Source organism: Humulus lupulus, chromosome 8, assembly GCF_963169125.1.
Source record: "Humulus lupulus chromosome 8, drHumLupu1.1, whole genome shotgun sequence".
Lineage (NCBI taxonomy): Eukaryota > Viridiplantae > Streptophyta > Magnoliopsida > Rosales > Cannabaceae > Humulus > Humulus lupulus.
Window position 1 is genome coordinate 52,630,862 of NC_084800.1, and position 21,102 is coordinate 52,651,963.

Consider the following 21,102-nt stretch of genomic DNA (forward strand, 5'->3'; position numbering starts at 1 on the left):
TTTAATTGAGTATTGCTAAGAACCACCATGATAACCAACACCATTTATCATGCATATACCACTAAATTCCGCGGTGTTGGACATCATAAATGCGTAAAAACAATGCACTTTTTTTTTTAATCAAACTAAACAATACTTCTTTCTAAATAATAATAATTCCTCCCTTCAATAACTATAATAATAATTCCTTAAAAAATAATAATAAATAAAACCTAAACTAAACGATACGCAGCGTTTTGCGAATCGAAACGGCGATCCGACAAGAAACGCCTGACCAGATTTCATTCTGTTGGTGTGTGTGACCGTGTGAATGAAACACTTGACAAAACCCTCCTCCCTCTTCTTAGGGTTTTGGGACATTTGAAAAAACACAGGACAGCAATGGCAGTGGAGGAAGCACAAATTGAAACAGTGAAAGCTTCCGAAGCCTTAGTGCAATTTCCTCCTCACCGTCGAAGACACCTCAAGAGCGAAACTTACCTTACTCTGGTTCGAATTTTCTCTCACTGCTACGACGAGTCACAGCCTTCTCCTTCCACTCATAATCTTGATAACGATCTTAAAAATGGTACAAATATACAAATCTTAACTCAGTTATGGATTTTTTTGGTGACTGAATAGCGAATTCAATCTACCAGCTGAATTTGTACAATTTTTATGTTTCAAATTTAATCAATTGATTAATTACTTCTTTCATGGTATTTATAAAGTTATGTTATAATTTTCATTCATGATCAGGATGGAATTTTATTTTCTGTTGTTGCTTATATTAGGTTTAGTTGGGTTCTTCTTTTTTTTTTTTTTTTTTTTTCTGTTTTTGATTATTGATTTTATTCTAATGTGTACAGAGAAGGGCAGCAATGAATTGGGGCAAAGAACTGATACTCAGGCGTCTCAATTTGTTGAATTGGTTGGTAGTGATAACACAGAGCCTGAGGGTTTGGCATCTGAGAAAATCATTGAAGTGAATTTAAATGTTGATGATAAATGCTCTCTGGATAGTAGGCATAGCCAACAAATGTCAATTGATGAGATTGATCAGCTGATGAGAATAGATGAAAATGAAGATTTACCAAATCAAAAGGATGCGAGTGTTTTCCAAGAGCCGGATTTTGGTCCGGAAATAATGCTAATAGATGAGTTAGAGTTCATTGTAAAAGGAAACGAAGACAGTGTCCATGAAAATAATTCAAAGCCCCCAGTAGTTTCTTTGGTTCAAAACCAAAGCGGCATTGATGAAGTGGTGGTATTGAATAACCAAAAAGAACTCGTGGACATTAAACAAATCGATAGCAAAATGTCTGTAAATGTGAGTCAAAAGGTTTCGTCTTTGAATAATGGTGATATTGGCGAAAGTGTTGTTCCAAGAGAGAATGATGAGGATAGGCCATCATTGTTAAATACAGCAGTCTTGGATGCTGGTACTATAAGACAACATAATGATAGGGAGATGAACTCTGTTTCCGCCATTGAATTGAATGACTCTTCTGTTCCCATTATTGAAGTAGGGAAGATTGAGAGGTCAGAGATCCGCGGTGAGAAGATTTCTGAAGACCTTACATTTGCCAACACTATAGACATTAACAATGGAAACAATGACCAGAGAACAGGGGAAACTGATTCATTAAAAGTAGTGCATGAAATGTCACTTAAGGATGTGAAATTAGACAAATCAGTTTCTTATGGTAATATGGAAGATTCTGCCAATCATATGATGGGAGATGTAGATATGGAAGAGGGAGAAATTTCTGATGGTTACTGTGGGGATGACATTTTAATGGATATGTTGCTGCAGGATGCAGTGATAGTGGAGGGTGACAAAGGAAACGTGGAGCCTATAACTGATAAAGAAGAGTTCTCCTGTAATGTAGCCACCGAAAGAGATTTTGGGTCCACTTTCTTTCTTCTTGACAATAATGGTGGAATGGGGTTCAGGGAAAGTGATAAAACCAAAACTATTAATAAACCCGATGTTTTAATTAATGAAATACTGCTGAGAGCTAGTAAGGTGGATGCAAATGATGCTTTACTGGAGACTAAAAATATTGAAAAAACCAATAATGGTGGAAGTAATAAGCTAGCATTGCATGGACTAATAGAAGAAGACGCAACAAAACATCACAAGGTATCTACATCAAAGTTGTTTTGCTGTCTTTTGATTTATTGTTTATAGACTGTTTTGTTCCTTGTGCAACTGTTTCAATACACTGATTTTATCAATATATCAGGAAGACACCATCAACATAGCTGTAGTCTTTTTATTTATTTATTTCTGAGTGTTCTTTCAATAGACTTTGTCTTGTGTCTAGGGGTTGATAGATTTTTCATTAATAATGTATCAGGAAGATACCATCATAATAGCTGTAGTCTTTTTGTCATTTCAGAGTGTTCTTTCAATAGACGTTGTCTTCTTTGTTAGTGTTTACATATGGTGTTTGAGGAAACTTTGCTTCAAGTTTTATGTGGTTCTTGTTTTTGATATTCACTTTTATGCACCATAATGTTGACTTATGAAGGTAAGCATTGTTGTTTTGGACCTCAACCGATGTAGATTGTGTGAAGCAGTAATGTCGAGGGTCTAATATTTTAATAACTTTTAAAAAATGTAAAGAAAGAAAGTTTTATTTCTGTTTCCCTATATATTTATGCATATATGGACTTCAGTGCATATGCATTCTATGTATATAGTTGCACTCCCACTGAATTGCAACCTTAGCCGCATTAAGTTCTTGTTCAACATGTATAGCTTCATTCAATTGTTGTAACTAGATTCTAAAAATCATGTTTTTTGTTGTGCTGGCGAGGAATTATTTTATACCTATATTTGGTCCGTTTGATAACCCTGTTTTTTACTGTTGATCTTTTGCAGCCTGATAATAAGAAAAAGCGGAGTCATCCAACAATGGAAAGGAGAGCTAAGAAAAAAGTATCGTTTATCCCTCTTCTGTTTTCCGTGGTTGCATTATATATGTGCATAAATGTTTTTTTTCACATAGCTTTTTAATTTGGTAAAATAGGTAATCTTCCAAGTCTTACTGGAATATATGTGGTTATCCTATGCACTTATCTGAAAATAGTTTGTGTTTTCTTAAAAATTCTAATTGGTAAAAGGTCTACGTTTTTTTTTTGGGGTACTTTTTCTTAAGTTGTATAATTGATCAATCATATTACTCTCCAGTTAAAGAAGCAAAAGCAACGAGCAGAAAAGAACAGACAGCTTGGTGTTAAAAGGCTGAAACTCCCTGTTATATCAAAACCAAAGACTATTTCTTATTGCCGTCATTTTTTAGTGGGAAGATGCCAAGAGGTATGGTCTTCCACACTTTTATAAACATTGAACATTATTCGAACTATGATGTTTTGAATAATTCAGAGCTTCACTTTGTGCTTACCTTAGGACAGAGGAGTATTGATGTGCATGTTGGGAAACTTGCTATAAAATTGCCTGTTGTCAATTGCATGCGTGAGCCTTATTCATTATTTTGAAAGAAATTTTTTGGTCACGAACCCCTTAGTTAGATTTTAGTTACTCTAGGTGTATTTTTATTTGCCACATTTCTTTCTGTAAATTGCTTTACATAATTAACCTTCATTTCTCCTGTATTCATTTGCACTTTTCCTGTATGGAGCCTTCCAGAATGTATTACCTGGAGTTCCAGATGGGACTTAGTCTCAACTCTCTCTTCTAACTTTTTTTTTGGTTGACAAAACTCTCTCTTCTAACTTTTAATATATTTTTTTAAATTTTATTTTGTGTGGTGGCAGGAAGTGGGTTGGAAATTTTGTGATTTTCTTTGTCAAAATATTAAATATAGATTTGGTCTTCTGCCCTTTTTCTTTTTGGGTCTCTGGAAATCTAAATTCCTTTTGCTTTTAGCATTCTCTGTATAGTAACCTCATTTTCTTTCTGTTTCACAGGGTGACAAGTGCAAATTTTCGCATGACACAGTACCTTTGACAAAATCCAAGGTATTTCCATTAAGACTTCTTGTTTTTGTGCTTTCTTGACACTAATTTAGGATTAATGCATCTTATAATATAATCAAAGTCTGATTTGATAATAAATTGTTTCCATGGCTAATTATTATTTTTATTTAGTTTCACATAATTTGTAAAACTATCAGCATTAGATTTGACATCTCGTGAAATTTCTCCCATACTTCCTAGGTCACTGCAAATTTCACAGTTCTTTTAACATTAGTTTTGCTGTTGCAGCCTTGCTGCCATTTTGCACGTCACTCTTGCATGAAAGGGGATGACTGTCCGTTTGATCATCAACTCTCTATGTATCCTTGTACCAACTTTGCGTCTAGAGGCTCTTGCAGCAGAGGTGACAATTGCATGTTCTCACACAAGGTAGATTCTCTTGCCTGTGTAAAATGATTGATGTAGCTCTTTTTATATCGATTGCTAAACATACTGCCTATAATTTTATATCCAGATAGTACCTAAGGAAGATGCCACAACTGCTTCGAATGCTTTAGAACCTGAAAAGAAAGTTGCATCCTTAATGAGTAATTCAAAATTTAAGGAGCAACTGAAAGATAACAGTGCCTCCCAGCAGCCTTTCAATGTATTATCCTGCTCCACTGGTATTAGCTCTCACAAGAGTACTGAAAAGAACAAAGACGAGACATTCTTGAAACAAGCTAAACTGGTACCTAAAGGAATTAATTTTCTCTCTGTTGGGAGTACGCCATTGGTTGATTCTGTTAAGCTCAAACAACAGATCTTATCTTTAAATAGAATTTCTGATGCCAAGGTTGAGAATCATCTTGATCAACATGGCTCAGACATAGTTCTGAATTCCAAAGAGATTTTAAAAAAAAATTCACCCATAGTAGCACCAAAGGGAATAAATTTTCTTTCATTTGGAAGAGTTCAACAGAATGATTTCAGCTGTAGAAGATTAGTAAGCACGCCATCAAGTGGCAATGACAGTGTGAAACTATCTTCTGACAATTCTGTTATGCTTAATCAAACTAGCTCAGCTCCAGAATCAAATTTGATGCTGAAAGGAATTCAACCTACAGTGTCTCCTAAGGGAATAAACTTCCTCTCTTTTGGAAAATCCTCAATTGATGATTCTTGCAATCAAGGTAAGTTAAAGTTGCCATTCAGCTGCGATAATGGCTCTGATGGTAGTGGTAAAGAGAGACAATATCCATTGGATGAACAGAAGCATTCATGCACAACCTCGTCAACTTTGCCATCGTCTTCAGTTTCTCTAGCTCAATCGCCAGACCCTTCGTCATCCAGGATCCATAAAGAGACTGCACATTCAGCGCAGAAGGCACTCTTATCTACCCTTGCATTTGCCGCCAAACATGAATCTCGAGTGAAACAGAATCAGTCAATTTGTGATTCATCAGATGGTACTGAGATTGATAAGGGAGTCAGGGTAAATAGTTTGATTGGAGGCTCACAAAATGGTTTGGCAAAAGTCTCGAGAATTTTTGAGTTATTGTCTAGCTTCAGTAGTAAAAGCAAGCAATAGTATATGTTGGTTTTTCTTTAACAAAGAACTGGGCTCTTGACAGTTAAAAAATGGGGTAATGAGGCAATTCAATCAACTCAGTTTCAGAATACAGAGGTGGAAATGTGATGGAATCTGGTGTTCTTGGCCCATTAGCTCATAAGGTGGTTTGTTCTACTATTTTTAACATCTGATACTCAGGTAACCTTTGCTTTTCAAAGATTGAGGTGTTGGGCCAGTCTTTTTTTCTTTCCTTTTGCACCTTGGTAGTTTATGTGCTATACCATTGACAAACCTAACATTGATTTGCAATTATGGGAAATAAGATGTTATATCATTATCAATATTTTGTATATGAACCCCAACTACCACTGGTCAATTTTGAAAGACGTAACACAATTGCTATACCTACCAACATGTCATTTATTTAATTCCAGAGGCATTGTAATATGACTAGTACTATGCAAGTGTTGTTGCTGGTTAATTTGGAATTTACATATTTGGATATTTTTATTATTCTGACTCGGTATGGGAAATTCACCTAAAATTGTTTCTCTGGCAGATCGGAGTAAACAGTCTCGGTCCAATCTTTCTAAGCTGAAAGGTAAATCTTCAAATTGATGTGCATTATTGCACGATGGCAGGCCCTCGCAGTTGAGGAGTGATTTATGCTGTATTCTGGAAAAAAAAAAATCCTCCTTTTTAACCGCATAATTTTTTTTAAAAAATAATTATAATTAAATAAAAAAAGACCACTAAAGAGAAACTAAGTGGTTGAGGGAGTGTATATGAGACTAACTTAATGGGTTCGAACCGAGTAGATGGGACCAACTAAATGGTCAAAATTTTCTTATATATATAAATTTTTTTTTTCTTTTTTTAATGAGAATAAACCATGTTAGGGTCTACTTATTTCCACAATTGTCCTCTTTTTGCTGAAAACTCATATGATATGTTCCTGGATCATGCAGTTGCCTTCTTACTACAGCTGTTTACCCTCAAAGCCAATTACAATACAAGTGCTTTTACAATACAACAAAACAAACAAATTTCAGTTATATGCTTCTGACAACTAGTGTCCTTGCATTAATTTTTTTAGGGTGTCTTTAAATCAAAGTGATGTACCTCATGCAAAGTAAATAGCATTGAATCTGATGAAAAATAGAGAAAAAAGATCTTATATATCTTAATAAATTATTGTACAAGTATGGTCTTTAAGACTCGATTAAGTTATATTTGCATCAATCCAAGACAAGGACATGTCCATACTAATTAATGTGAAACTAAATATTTATAGTTTCAACTAAAGAGAGAAAGCATTAATTCTCTTTTGTCGTCTGGTTATCGTGGGACAATGCGATCATTTCTACCAGGCAATCAAGGACGGCTGGGCGGGCTCGCCCTCCAGTCTGTTGTGGGGATGACTAGTTAAGTTAAGTGTCTCTTAACCCTTTTTTACATTAAATAGTATTGATCATGTGCCTCTTTCAAATGTGTGTATTTTAGTATTTTGGCGTCTAGTTTGGGTTCTCTCTCTTTAGAGTAGGAACCATAAATATCAATTCTTCATTTTCTTTTGAACATATTTAAAATTTGTTTTGTTTTGTTTTTGTCGAAGATAATTATGTCAAGGCGTCTTCTTTTTCAAATTTTATTTGCTTTTTCTTACCATTTTTTTGGGCACAATTAAAACTTAAATGGGAGGGCATCCATTTGAATTTGAATTATTATTATTATTTTTGCTTTTGCTTTTGCTTTATTGACTCTTAAGTAAATAAAACTGTCAAAAAGGAATTTTTGAAAATATATACTCAATAATACAATATCTATAAAGAAGTTGGTGGCGACGGGTGAGTTTTGTGAATTAACACTGTGTTTAATGGTTATGTGTGAGGTTGGTGGTGGTGACTTGTGAGTTTGTGAATAAACACATGAGTAATGTCAGTATTTACTAGTTACTGCTATTTGTTTGTGTGAGACCACCAGAAACCTAACACCCTTAATTCACGCACTAATCGTTGTAACCCAATCTCTTTACAGCCGTACAGGTGGACTTTGCCCAACTGGGTTTGGACCCACAATATAAACTTACTCGGAATGATTAATTCATCTGAGGAAAAAGTTTGAAAAAAAATTCGATTATATGATGTAAGAGCAACTGGTGGGTCGTCCTATCATACTTGCGTTAAAATAATTTTTATCGATAAAATAATACAAAATTTCACAGCAAAATGGGAAATAAATGTATGGATAAATATATATTTTTATTTTAATGGAGTGGAAAAGCACAATGTGACATTGGGACCTCAGAACTCATGTGCATATAATCATAAGGCCTTTTCAACCTAAGCCATGATTGCGTGACAACATGATGCTACAACCCTACTAGATGACTAACCATGTTGCTTTGTAACCTCTTTATAGTAATTTAAGGTTTAAATTCTAAAGCTATATTCTCATTAGACCAGAAAATTTGGGTAAATTATTATAGCAAAAATATCTAATGTTTATCATCTATGGCAGATCATATCTCAATGTGAATAAAATTGGTATTTAAATCACCAACTTTCTATCCTCAAATAAATTCATTGCATTTCTAGATAAAGTGCAAAATAGTGATTTTCACGTCTTTCATTTTTTAGTAAGAGCATTGATATAAACATGTGTGCCCAAAACATTGTTCTATTACTTCATAGTTTGAACAATGTTTCTATTGTCTTTGTTAAACGGTTTGTGAAGAAGATTGCTTATCATGTTGGAAGAGAATCTTGTTCCTCAGATTGTATTTTTAGGGGGATAATGTTCTTTCTATTTTGTTATCCTTAAATTTAGAGGATAGATGCTATTAATGAAAGCATCTCATTTTATTTTTTAAAAAAAATATCAAATTTCACTTAAAATATTTTAAATTAAAATATAAGTGGGATCTGATAATAATAGTATTTCATGCCAGGTGGTATTAGACACCACTAGTATCTCTTAGCAATACTATATTAAGCATTAGTCATTTTATTCAACATAATAAGTAATTAAATACATAATGTACAACTTAATATTAGTTTATATCTCTTCTATATAAAAAGTGGATAGATAAAGAAAATTCTTAGTTTTAACGGTTTTTTTTGTTGTTAACTTTAACATAATATTCTTATATTTAACATAATATTTTTATATTTAACGATAGATTGTAAACATAACTTAAACTTTAATAATTAAACAAATTAAAATAAGATATTTTTGAGATATTTTACAATGATAATTATTTAAAAATAATAAAACCATATATTTTATAACTTAAATAAAATTTAATTACACTTAATATTATATTAAATATATATAATATATAATCTTTTGTTGTCACTGCCAAATTCAAAAACTAAAACTAACATAAACTTAAAAATTTTTTTTTTTATTAAAATATGATATTTTAAATATATTTTACGATAATTTAAATAATTAAATCATATTTATTTAAAAATAATAAAGGCATACATATCATTTTTTTATCTTATAAATTTATATGATAGTTTATTTTTTATCAAGTGATTGAAGTTTTTTTTCTTATAAATTTATATAAAATATGATATTTTAAATATATTTTACGATAATTTAAATAATTAAATCATATTTATTTAAAAATAATAAAGGCATACATATCATTTTTTTATCTTATAAATTTATATGATAGTTTATTTTTTATCAAGTGATTGAAGTTTTTTTTCTTCATCAAATTCACCAAAGGACATTGTCAGATACATTAGAAACTAAAAATAATTGATGCATATATGCTACTGTATACACTATGACTTTTTCTATTCTTATTTTATTTCTATTATTAATTTTTTTAAAATATTATTGTATTTTATATATAAGTCATGTAGCCATGTAAATATATATTTATGCCAACATTGTGTTTAGATGTCATATATATATAGAGATTATTGATATAAATATTTATATATATTATAGAACTGTAATTCATTATATTATATATATATTTAAAAAAACACTAAACCAATTTTTACTAAAATTATAGATAATGTTTACAATTTTAAAATTAAGCAAACGTGCATTGCATGTTGCTTCTACCTATTATTTATAAAAATAAGAGCTTATCTGATTTACTGCATACATTATGGTTGATATCACACTTTTTTCTATTATCTTCATTATGAGAGGCATTTGGTTGCAAAACAAAAATGAAATGATAATGATAATGGAAATAGAAATAGAAATAAATGAAATTTTAATTATTTTGTGTGGTTGAGACTTTGAAATATGTAACGAAATAAGAATTATTATATTTAGTATCATTAAAAAAATATATAAAAAATATATATTTTTTAAAAATATAATAATATAAATGACGAAATTTATAATAATAATTCCATTAAAATGTGTAAAATTCTTTCTTATTTGAATTTACCAAATAAATAATAGAATGGAATAAAAATACATTTCATTCCATCCTATTTACTCAAACCAAACACTGCCAATTTATAAAATAATGTATTGTTTTTTTGACAGATAAAATAATATATTGTTTAGTATTTAAATGATGGAATAAAAATGTATGCAGCACATGACATGAGTATAAATTTTGAATTCTAAAAATTATATAAATTCCCTATTACATGAGCCCAAATGAATATTGATTTGTGTACAAGTGTGAAGTGTGACTACGTGGCGATCTAACATTGGGTTGAAGCGAGGATACAGTGAGGTCCTACACTCCGTCATAGTCGGAGAGTAACACTAATACTTAACAGCGACCCTCCTCAAAACAAAGCTCTCTCTCTCTCCTTCTTCAATGACGACTTCTGTGAAGAACAATTTCTTGCCACCCAGCTTGATCTCGAGTCTTCAACAAGTTCTAGCCACCAGAAACGACGGACCATCCCACCGATCCCACAACGCCCCCGCCGATTCCACTAAACCTCCCTCTTCTTCTTCGGTTTCCGCCGACGGTGATATTGTTAAGCCGGTGGTTTTGGTTACCAATGCCGAGGGAATAGATTCTTCCGGTCTTCAATTTCTCGTCGAAGCTCTGGTTCTCGATTCTCGCTTACAAGTTTGCGTTTGTGCTCCTCGATTGTTAGTTCTTTTAACTTATTTATTTATTTCCTTTTGTTTGTTTCCCGAGAAAATTGTTTGCATTTTGAGAGGTTTTTGTGGGGTGCAGAGATGGATCGGCTTCCGGTCACTCTGTGACAGTTCGTGAAACGGTTTCGGTTTCTTCAGCTGAAATAAGTGGCGCCGTTGCTTTTGAAGTTTCCGGTAACAATGCTTCTTCTCAGTTGTTTCTCTACTTCTATTCTACAGTCTGTGTTAATTTCTGATATTAAAAATTATCCGGAATATAATATATATATATATATGTATACGTCATTTATAGGGACACCTGTTGATTGCGTCTCTTTAGCATTGTCGGGAGCATTGTTCTCTTGGTCTAAGCCTGCTCTGGTTTGTAATATATTGCTGCTGAGCTATTATTTGGTGTTTCCGTTTTCGGAAGATTCACATTCTAAGCTAATTAAACGTCTTCTTCTTCTTACTATAATTTTTCAGGTCATTAGTGGCATAAACAGGGGATCCAGTTCCGGTCAAAACATGTGAGTGATGGACTGATGGGCTCTGCCCTTAACTAACTCAAATCTCCTAAAAACAATAAACAAATATATGAAGTTGTTCCTTTATTCTGGATGGATTCATTCACCTTACATAAAAAAGTGGGTCACCGCGTAACCGGATCTATTTCTCATATCTTACCAGTGAATTATTTTCCTGTTTTTTTCTCTGATCCGGAATAGGTTGATTTTTGTCTTTTAGCCCATACAATGTTTTAGTATTTTGGGAAAAAGAAAGTGTTATTTCACTGTTATGTTCTTTCTTTTGGATTGGCTGAATTATCAACGTCGTTTACTAAAGTGGGTGATTTTTTTTCGGGAAAATGTTTTAATAGTTGTTAGCTGTAAATTAGATAAGGCGACAGATAACAACACTGAAGTAGGTGATTGAATATGGCTCTATTATAAGATTTTATCATTGTCTGTGGTTCTCTGAGTGCCTCTCTGCTTTATCATTATAAGATTACTGTTCCTTGTTGTCGTTTTCTTTACTTATTTAATGATTCAACTTTTTCCTGTCCTTATGTTCTAAGAATTTGGACGTATTTGTTGCTTCGTTGTCGTTTTCCCTTAATTGTCATCTCATGAAAAAAAAAAAAAAATTACGATAGGAAGGTGGACTTAGGTAAGCCATCAATCAACGTATCCCCCAACTAATTATTTTGATTTGTACCTCTACCCACCTATAAATTGTAAACGGGAAGCGAAAAGTAGTAGTTAAAAGAAAAACACAAACATAAAACCGCACAAGTTCTCTCTGCAACATTTTGCTATTGTCATTTTTATATCATTTCGTCTCTTCTTTTTCGATATTATTATTTCACCGCTAATTCTTGCTCCAACCAACCATAATTTGCTATAGGTTATACTCAGGCGCAGCGGCTGCAGCTAGAGAAGCTCTGATTTGTGGAGTACCATCGATGTGCATAGCACTAAATTGGTGAATGAATCTTTCATTCTAATTAGCCAACATTTTGATTCGTGTTTGTTTTCCCTCCAAAGCATATAATGCTAGTTTATTTGTTTTTCCCTTTAGGAAGAAGGATGTAAGCTGTGAGAGTAATATAAAAGAAGCAGTTGGTGTTTGTTTACCATTGATACATGCAGCTGTAAAAGGTGTTCAGAACGGGGTTTTCCCCCAAAGCTGCCTACTAAATGTCGAGATTCCTAGTTGCCCATTAGCAAACAAGGTCTGGATGTTATGTATGAATTATATAAAATGGCAGCAAGAAACACTTTCTGAAGAAAAATAATTGTACGAAACTATGCTCAATCCAGAGCAGGATATCCCGTTGTCTTTCACAAGACACTTTCTATAATCTATTCTGTTAAAATAAGCATCCCTTGTTGTTGGTGTATATTGACATAACTTGTACAGTGTAAATCCCACTTTTATGCTATCTATATTGTGAAAGTGAACACAGAAACAGAATCATTCTTTACCAAAAGTGCCCCAGTTCTTCAACAGCTTCCAATAGGAACACAGAGTGCAGCTTATTTAGGGGTCACAATGTTGGCTCTGTTGATGAAAATGAAGTTTTATTTTTTTGCTTATCCAGTTGTCAAGGGTATCTCACAAATTTATCGACTGTGCCTTCAACAGGGTTTCAAATTAACGAGGCAGAGTCTGTGGAAGTCCTCTCTGAGTTGGCAAGCTGTCTCAGCAATCAAACATCCTTCTACTAGCCATTTTATGTCTAATCAGCAAAGCCTTGGTATTCAGTTAGCACAGTTGAGCCGTGATGCTTCTGCAGCTGTAAGTAGAAACTATTTCATGTTGAAACAGTATTGGTGCTTATCCTAATTTGATTTGCTCCTCGAATTCTCAGGGCGCAGCTAGACGCTTGAACTTGCATCGAAAGAATGTAGAGGTTGAATCCGTTGGGGTTGCTGGAAAGCCAAGCTCCCAACAAAATGTCAAAAAATATTTTCGTTTAGAGGTATAGATAGATACATGCAAAACATGAATCAGAGAACAACAGAACTTTGAACCTGAATTTTTCTGTTCATTTTTCTCCCCCTTAATATTAACAACTAATAAGAAAAATTGGCATGCATCTGATATTGAACAATTCCTTTTTCATATGCAGTTTGTGGATAAGCATCCAGACAATGTTGATGACGAGGATCTGGATATTAAAGCACTTGAGAATGGATTTGTGAGTTGGAACATGTTTTGTTTATAATTGTTACACCGCTAACCTATACATTGGCCTACACATGCTAAAATGGTGTGCCTTTTTGGCGTTAAACAGGTTTCAATTACTCCTATATCAATATCTCCAACTCTTCAATCCAAAAATCAAGCATCAGTATCAAACTGGTTTGAGGGTGCACTTACTAGAGATCATTAAGCTTATGTCACTCGTTAAACAAACGCTAACCAGTGTACACTACACTATGCCTTTTCATTTGGTTCTACTGGTTCTGGTTCCGGTTTCTTTTGTTTGTAACTTGAACATGAGCGTTTTTGTACGCTGTCGTGGCTTGTAAAATGTCTGACAACCCCACCCTCCTCTTGTTATTAATGTGGAGAAATTGTGTTCTTACAACATTGTTGAAATTGCTATCTCTGTCTGTCTTTTCTTTTATTTTAAAGTTTAGTTTGGTTTAGAGTGCTGTTATTTGACATCTTAACATCTTTAAGGTGTCCAACACTTGAAGTGACACTTATGTTTGGTTAGCAAATAACAGTAAGTCACCTCCTACATGTTCTTGGTAGCGGTGTTGATCACTAGTGTTCCCTTAACAATTCTCTTTAGTTTAATAGTTGATGATAACGATGGATGCGAGTTTTTAACTGTCGATTTTTAAAATCGTCCTATAGTATATATCATCAACTTGGACAATAAAAAAAATTATTAAAATTTAAGGTAAAGTAACAGAAAACTTAAATGAAGAGAAAGAAGGATACTCATACAAGAGCTAAAAGCTAAATGTGTGAATAGTATACGAATAAATGTAAATATACACTGAGGTGGTCGTATGTCTTTTAAGTTTCGCTTCATGCTTTAAGCCTAAGGCAGTGGAGCGGTACGGCCAAGCTTTTGTTTCCCCTCCTCACTGGAAGATGAACAGCAGCGGCCCAAGGCCCACCATAACTTATACCAGAATCAATATAATAAAAGCTTAGTCCACACTTGAACTAGTGAGTGGTAAAGACTCATTATGAGACTCAGTGGATAAGGTAAAGGTTGACTCTTTTATGATTCTATTGTGATGAAAAAAAATAAGTTCTACTTAGATTTCATCTTATTATTATATTATTATATTATTTAGAGTAAATTACAGCTAACATATTTAGGTGTTGTTTTGGAACACTTACAAAAATAATTTTTTATTTAATTAATTAAAAATTTGACAATTACACATAAAATAGTTTTTGGTAACTTTATTTTAATTTATTATTTTTTAAAATTTTAATTAAAATTCATTAAATTTTGAAAATAAAATTCTTCAGTTTCAAAATTTTTTTAAATCATTTTTTTCTTTTCTTTTTCAAATCATCATCTCATTTTATATTGTTAAACAAAAAATACAAATAAAAGTTACCAAAAGCATTCATTATCTTTTATTTTTAAAAACAAAAATCTTACCAAATATATTTTTATTTTTTAAAAATAAAAAACAAAACTAAAATAATATTTCCATTTTTATGTTTTTATTTTTTGGTTTTTATTTTTGTTTGAGGTCTCTTTGAAGATTTTGGGTTAACGCATTTTGTTTGTATGATTAATTTGGGATGAGCTTATGAATACTATTTCTGTTGATTGTTTGGAGATGATGATGAGCATTTTGATAAGTGTGTACTGTCTTTATTAGTTAGTAATCATTTTATATCTATGCACATATTTCTGGTTCAAATGAGTGCTCAAAGTGGTGGTAGAAACTCATCTTGCATAATCCCAAATATAAACCAGCCATCATATCATGTTTCTCCCTGAAGGATCATATGTATATATTTGATAAATAACATATTGAGAAGCCATTTGTTGTTTGAAGCAATGTCAGAGGAGCTCACTGGGAGAATTAAGCGTCGAGAAGAAGAAAAGAGAAGAAAGAAAAAAGAAATCGAAAAAACTATGTTTTTTAATTTTTTATTAATTAAAGTTATAATTTTTATTATTAAAAATATAATTTTAATTAATTTGAAATTTATTTAAATGATATTTTAAAATAAATAATTAGTTGGACCAATAGAATAATGACACGTGGCAACTGTTTAACCAATTGGCAGGGTTGTTAGGTAGTTAACGGAACTGTCAAATTCAGTATTCACCAAATCGTCCAAAATCATAATTTGACTATTTTTGCTGATAATTTTGAAATTTTGGTATATATACGTAGCAATCTCAATAATTTGAGCATTTATACTGTAAATATTTTAAATAATAATAAAAAAATAAGTGTAAAAGTGTAACATTTTAAAAATATTTGAAAATTTGAGTATAAAAATATAATATTTTGAAGACAATAAATATATTTATCTAAAAAATATTTGAATATAAAGGTATAACTTTTTAAAAACATTAAATATTTAAGCTACAATTTACTCTATTATTTAATTTATTTAATATAGGTAATATACAAAATCATCATAATGAATCTAAAATACTTGCCAATAATTTTCTACTAATAAAACTTTCTGTAAATAATAATACAAAATTAATTCAAACAAATCATATTAAATGTAAAAAATTTAATGTAAAGCATATTATATATACTAATATAATCTTAAAATATATTATTACCAAATTTTTGCAAAATATTACACTTTTATACCCAATCTTTTTTTTGTAATAAATATACTCAATGTCTTCAAAATGTTACACTTTTATACCAAAACTTCTTTTTTTTTGCTGTAAATATACTTATGTCATGCATGAGTTGTAGCATAGGCGGACGGGAGACAAATAGGATGTTGTGCTTGTTTCCAAAAAAAAAATGGTGCTAAACAATGTTAGGTATGTAGGCTTCCTCCCAAGTTTAGGGGTTTGAGATGAGCTACAACACACATCATCACTTGCGTCGCCAGTTCGAGGATTGACCTCCTTAAAGCAACTCTAATGGTGGCTACCCTATTAGTTGCTTAAAATATCAAAATCATCCTAAAATATAATTTTTTATTTTCTCTCTCATCCACATCACTTTTTGCAATTTTTTCCATAAAAATGCTCCCATGCTAAGTCACCCCAAAAGTTGTCAACTATGGTCCTACACATTATTATTATTTAATATATTATTTTGTAATTATAAATATTGTCACACTAAATTTTTTAAATCCATATATTAATATAAATAAATATTACATGAAATTTAAATTAGACGAAATTTAAAGGAGCTTATAAAATGACATAATCATAATTAATCAATCTAACATAATTAAAAAAAATACTAATTAAAATAATTTCCAAAATTTGACCATATGTGCTCTACCAAGTCCGCTTGAAGATTGCGATGAATGTTTCTGTCACGAATTTCAACATTTCTTTGAAGCATTGTCGGGAAGTCAGAAATAGGTCCATGCAATACTTCAACCATTGGGGTGTCGGCAGGGCCGTCATCATAATTAAAATCAAACAAACTCTCATATGCATCTTTTTCATCATCGACAATAATGTTGTGCAATATGATGCATGCATACATAATATCTTTGAGAACATCTCTTTGCCAAAACGTGCTGGTCCTCGTACAATAGCAAAACAAGATTGAAGTATTCTGAATGCTCGCTCAACATCTTTGCATACCGCTTCTTGGCATCAGGCAAATAATTTTCTTTTATCTCCTTGAGACAGTGGGATAGTTTTAACAAATGTACCCACTCTAGATAAATACCATATGCTAGATAGTAACCCTTGTTGTATTGTGTGCCATTTATCATAAACTCAATTCTCGGAGTTTGCCCTTGTAAGATATTAGTGAATAATGGGGATTGATTTAACACGTTGAGATCATTATTGGATCCTGGAACACCAAAAAATGCATGCCATATCAAAAGATCTTGTGACGCAACTGCTTCGAGCATGATTATTGGTTTGTCGTGATCACCTTGCGTGAATTGGCCTTTCCATGCAACTGGGAAATTTTTCCATTCCCAATGCATACAATCAATGCTTCCCAACATGCCTGGAAAACCACGAACCTCCCCCATTTGAAGTAAGCGACGAATGTCCCCAGCATTGGGCCGTCTCAAATATTCGGTCCCAAAAATTATTAGGAGTATGTCCTAAAAGCATGTAAAAGACATTTATTATTTTGATGAATAAATAAATACAATGGTCTATTATTGTTATATTTAGATTATTAAATTATTGTTTGAATAATTTTGTAAATATCAGAAAAATTCCATATTCATTATTGAGGATGTGATCTTGTATTAGTACGAGAGAATTAAGATCACATGAATGAATAAAAATAGTCAACAACAACAAATTGAAATTATGGAATTCTTTAATTGGGGTTGTAAGTACGGTTTGCTGATTATCATGTTGATACAAATAATCTAGATTCATATTATTGATGTGGTAAGACATCTCTGTAAATGTGCTTTATATAATATGATTATATATGATATGGACCGATATGAATAAAAGTCTTTATCCAAAAACCATTTAATGATAAAGACTTGTAATTCATATCATAACTGATGATCATTTATAGATCAACCTAAATCTTGAGTGTTCATGAACTCCTGTTCATGTTTATTAAATATTTTGATTCATTCGTTAAGGTCTCTTCAAAGAATGAGGCTAATGACTTTTGTTTTGGAGATTTAATATCATGGATGGCTGGGAACATGTATCAACAATACAGAATCTAATATTTCCTAACGGATCGTATATTAGTTCCCTTAAGGGTTAATTATGGAACTGAATGATTTTGAGCTCAAATCTATAATTAGATTATAGATTAATTATTCACTAGTGAATTAATGGTACTTAAGGAATAAGAAGTAAATTAAAAATGTAAAATGGTAATTCTTCAATTCTAATTTATGAACTAATTAATTAGAGGGTTGAACTATTGTAAGATGGTTATATCAATGAACTTAGAATATATGATATTTGGGAATGAAAGATGAATGAGAGAGTAAAATGAAGGATTGAATGGAGAGTTGAGTAAAAGGAAGATTGAAATTTGGTATTTATAGACATGGTGACATATATAGCCGTTAAAATATTGCTGTTAAAATGTAGCTGTTAAAATACAGCCTAAATAATAAAGGATAATTTATTTAAATAAAATAAAATACATAATAATGCGGTTGATAAAAATACATAGCAATTATAACTTCATGATATTATTCTTAATATAAGTACACAAGTTTTCATGATCTTTCTTTTGTTCAGGAGTCATATGCAACATGTCCACGATGAGATAATTCATATATTTTGTCATCCTATTATCTTCTGCCTCTTTCTCCTTTATCGCCACTAATTTCTCCAATGCAGATGATTTCTGTACACTTATCTCTATAAATCTAGTATGTGTGTCTTTTTTTTCCTTCTCTTTTCTCTTTGCTGCCTTTTCGGCCAGTAGGGCGCACTTCATGTACTTCATCATCATTGATATCTACACTGGAAGAAAAAGTAAATGCCCATGATTCTGACACCCTTGTTCTCTTACCACCTTTTGGTTGGTACATTGTATTCCATTTCGGCTCATCCTTTAACAATCTCCAACAATCCACAAGCAAAAAATTTGAGTTGTTATTTTCAGATTTGTACAACTGATGTGCATTCTCAAGAATTTACTCACCAGACCAACCACTGTGATGTGCTGGTTGTACTCGTTTATAACACCCACGGAAACACTCCATCTTTTGATTCATCTTGTTTCAATGATCTTCGCATTGCCTTTCAGTTCTTGCTTGCTCACATTTTTTGTTGGTGTTGTAGTATTCTGTGATCTGAGCCCAGAAATGTGTAGAAGTTTGTTCATTCCCCACAATAGCATCCTTAGATGTATTAAGCCATCCACTTATCGGAAGTATAGTCACTTCCTTGCTCTATTTGAGTTTACCTTTATGCCTTAACTCATCTTCATTGTGTAGAATTACCTTTTCCAACCATTCAACACCATGTTCAGGTTGAGTTTTAGAGACAAATGTCGATGATGTTTCACGATTCAAATCAATACTAAACTTTTCCATACTTGACCTATAATTTCTTGAAACCATTTCGGGTTGATGTAGGAAAGGCATATGGTAGTGAATTTGTTGGTGTGAAGAATGAAGCTTGTTGGGGCGTCTCAAAAGAGCCAAACTTTTAGAAAGGGTAAGAGGACATGGGATAATTTTGAGAATTTGGAAAACTTTGGTTAAATTGAGAATATTGAAAATTTGAATTTTGGGAATTAGTAGAGGGAGTATTTTGAAAATTTAGATTGAAATGAGAATAATGAAAATTTGGATTTTGGGGATTGGTATGTGGAGAATATGATGAATTTTGAAAAACTTGAGAATATTGAAAATTTAGATTTTGGGTGTTGATATTTGGAGAATTTTGGGAATCCATTGCTAAGAAAAGAAATTTTGTGATATTGATAATTTGGAAGAAGAATGTATGAAATTGTGTGAAAATTGAATGAAATAAATGAATATTTATAGAAAAAAAAAAAGTTAACAAATTGTGTGCCAACAATAATAATTTAGACTGATTTTTTACAATTGTGTGCCAAATATTTTTTATGCAACGATAATAATTGTGTGCTAGCCGTTTTTTACCTACATATATCTATAATTAAAAAAAAATAGATAGCAACCATTATCTGACAGAGACAACGACTGCTTCAAATTTAAAAAGAACTATATCTCTCTAATACTAGAACAATATTTTATATCATTAAGCGATTACTTTGTCCACATACAGGACTTGCTCTTATAAATGAAACGATGTATTCCTCGTTCATATATTGAGCTTATCATAAATGTAATTAGTTGGAAAATTTGTTATGTTGTTTTATGTAATATTTTAATTCATATTTTATGTAAACGTATTATTATTTTCTTAATAAATAATAATAAAATTTGATTAATAATTTTTTAAAGTTACTTAAAATTCAATTTTAATACAAATTTGTTACATATTTATTAAATAATAAACTAAACCTACAATACTTATGTATTAGATCATAATAATATATAAATATAATATATAGTCAACTTTTATTCTAATATTGATGCTGATATATACATTAGAAATAATCTAATAATTATGCAGTTTCTTTATACGAAAAATACAAATGTTTCAGTTGGTAAGTTTTAGAAAAAATATTTTAGCAAAAAAGAAAAAGAAAAGGCTATTGTGAGATAAAATACACAAGTAATGGAACTTAAGTAATACACAGTTCCAGTTATATGTAATTTTCTAGTGTTTATAGAACATTTCATTTTCAAAAAAAAAAAAGAACTTAAGTAATGTGCTAATGGTTTTAAGTAGATATTTATTAACCAAAATATCTCTCCAAGTTACATGTACACCTCCTCCTGTGCGAGAAAAATGGGCAAAATGCCGTATAGATAGATGACGATGAACATTTAAAGGGCAGGTGGCGCGCATGCAGTTGACAAACCGACAAAGGAAATTCCACGTGGCATGGTTTTGATTTCGAGCGTTCAACTTGGACACATCAACGGTAAATATTGTGTGTTCACCAATGCCAACGTCAGCTCCCTCCTTTTTCTTTCATTGGGCTTCTCCCAACCAATTTTATTTGACTGCTGCAGCTCAACTCATCTCAACTCAAGTGATTTTAGTCACCAATTAAGAACTCACACTTCGTTCCCTAAGCCTATATTTGGTAGGTTGGAAAGAAAATAGGAATGATTAGAAAAAGTGAGGTGGATAGAAAAAGGAAAGAAAGGAAAGGAAAGAAAGTTATTTTCTCACCCACTCACTGGTTTGGTATAAAGGGCAAAAAGAAAATTACTTTATTTTCTTTAAAATTGAGGGGAAAGAAATATAATTTAATATTTTTACCCTTATTTATATGTTGTTT

The 21,102-nt window shown here is 31.7% G+C and overlaps 2 protein-coding genes across 2 annotated transcripts; both read left to right on the plus strand.

Annotated features, from left to right (window-relative positions):
* The first annotated feature begins 279 nt into the window (after positions 1–279).
* LOC133797231 (uncharacterized) lies at positions 280–6,397 on the plus strand. Its single transcript, XM_062235071.1, has 8 exons — positions 280–568; positions 849–2,125; positions 2,870–2,926; positions 3,179–3,307; positions 3,919–3,969; positions 4,216–4,356; positions 4,442–5,677; positions 6,039–6,397. The coding sequence occupies exons 1-7, from the start codon at positions 382–384 to the stop codon at positions 5,495–5,497; spliced, it is 2,898 nt and encodes a 965-aa protein (XP_062091055.1). The 5' UTR covers positions 280–381; the 3' UTR covers positions 5,498–5,677; positions 6,039–6,397.
* Positions 6,398–10,179: 3,782 nt separating this feature from the next.
* Positions 10,180–13,694, plus strand: LOC133797232 (uncharacterized). The gene is made up of 10 exons (XM_062235072.1): positions 10,180–10,570; positions 10,659–10,753; positions 10,872–10,939; positions 11,045–11,088; positions 11,966–12,043; positions 12,140–12,293; positions 12,707–12,859; positions 12,933–13,043; positions 13,194–13,262; positions 13,359–13,694. The coding sequence occupies exons 1-10, from the start codon at positions 10,287–10,289 to the stop codon at positions 13,455–13,457; spliced, it is 1,155 nt and encodes a 384-aa protein (XP_062091056.1). The 5' UTR covers positions 10,180–10,286; the 3' UTR covers positions 13,458–13,694.
* Positions 13,695–21,102: the final 7,408 nt, after the last annotated feature.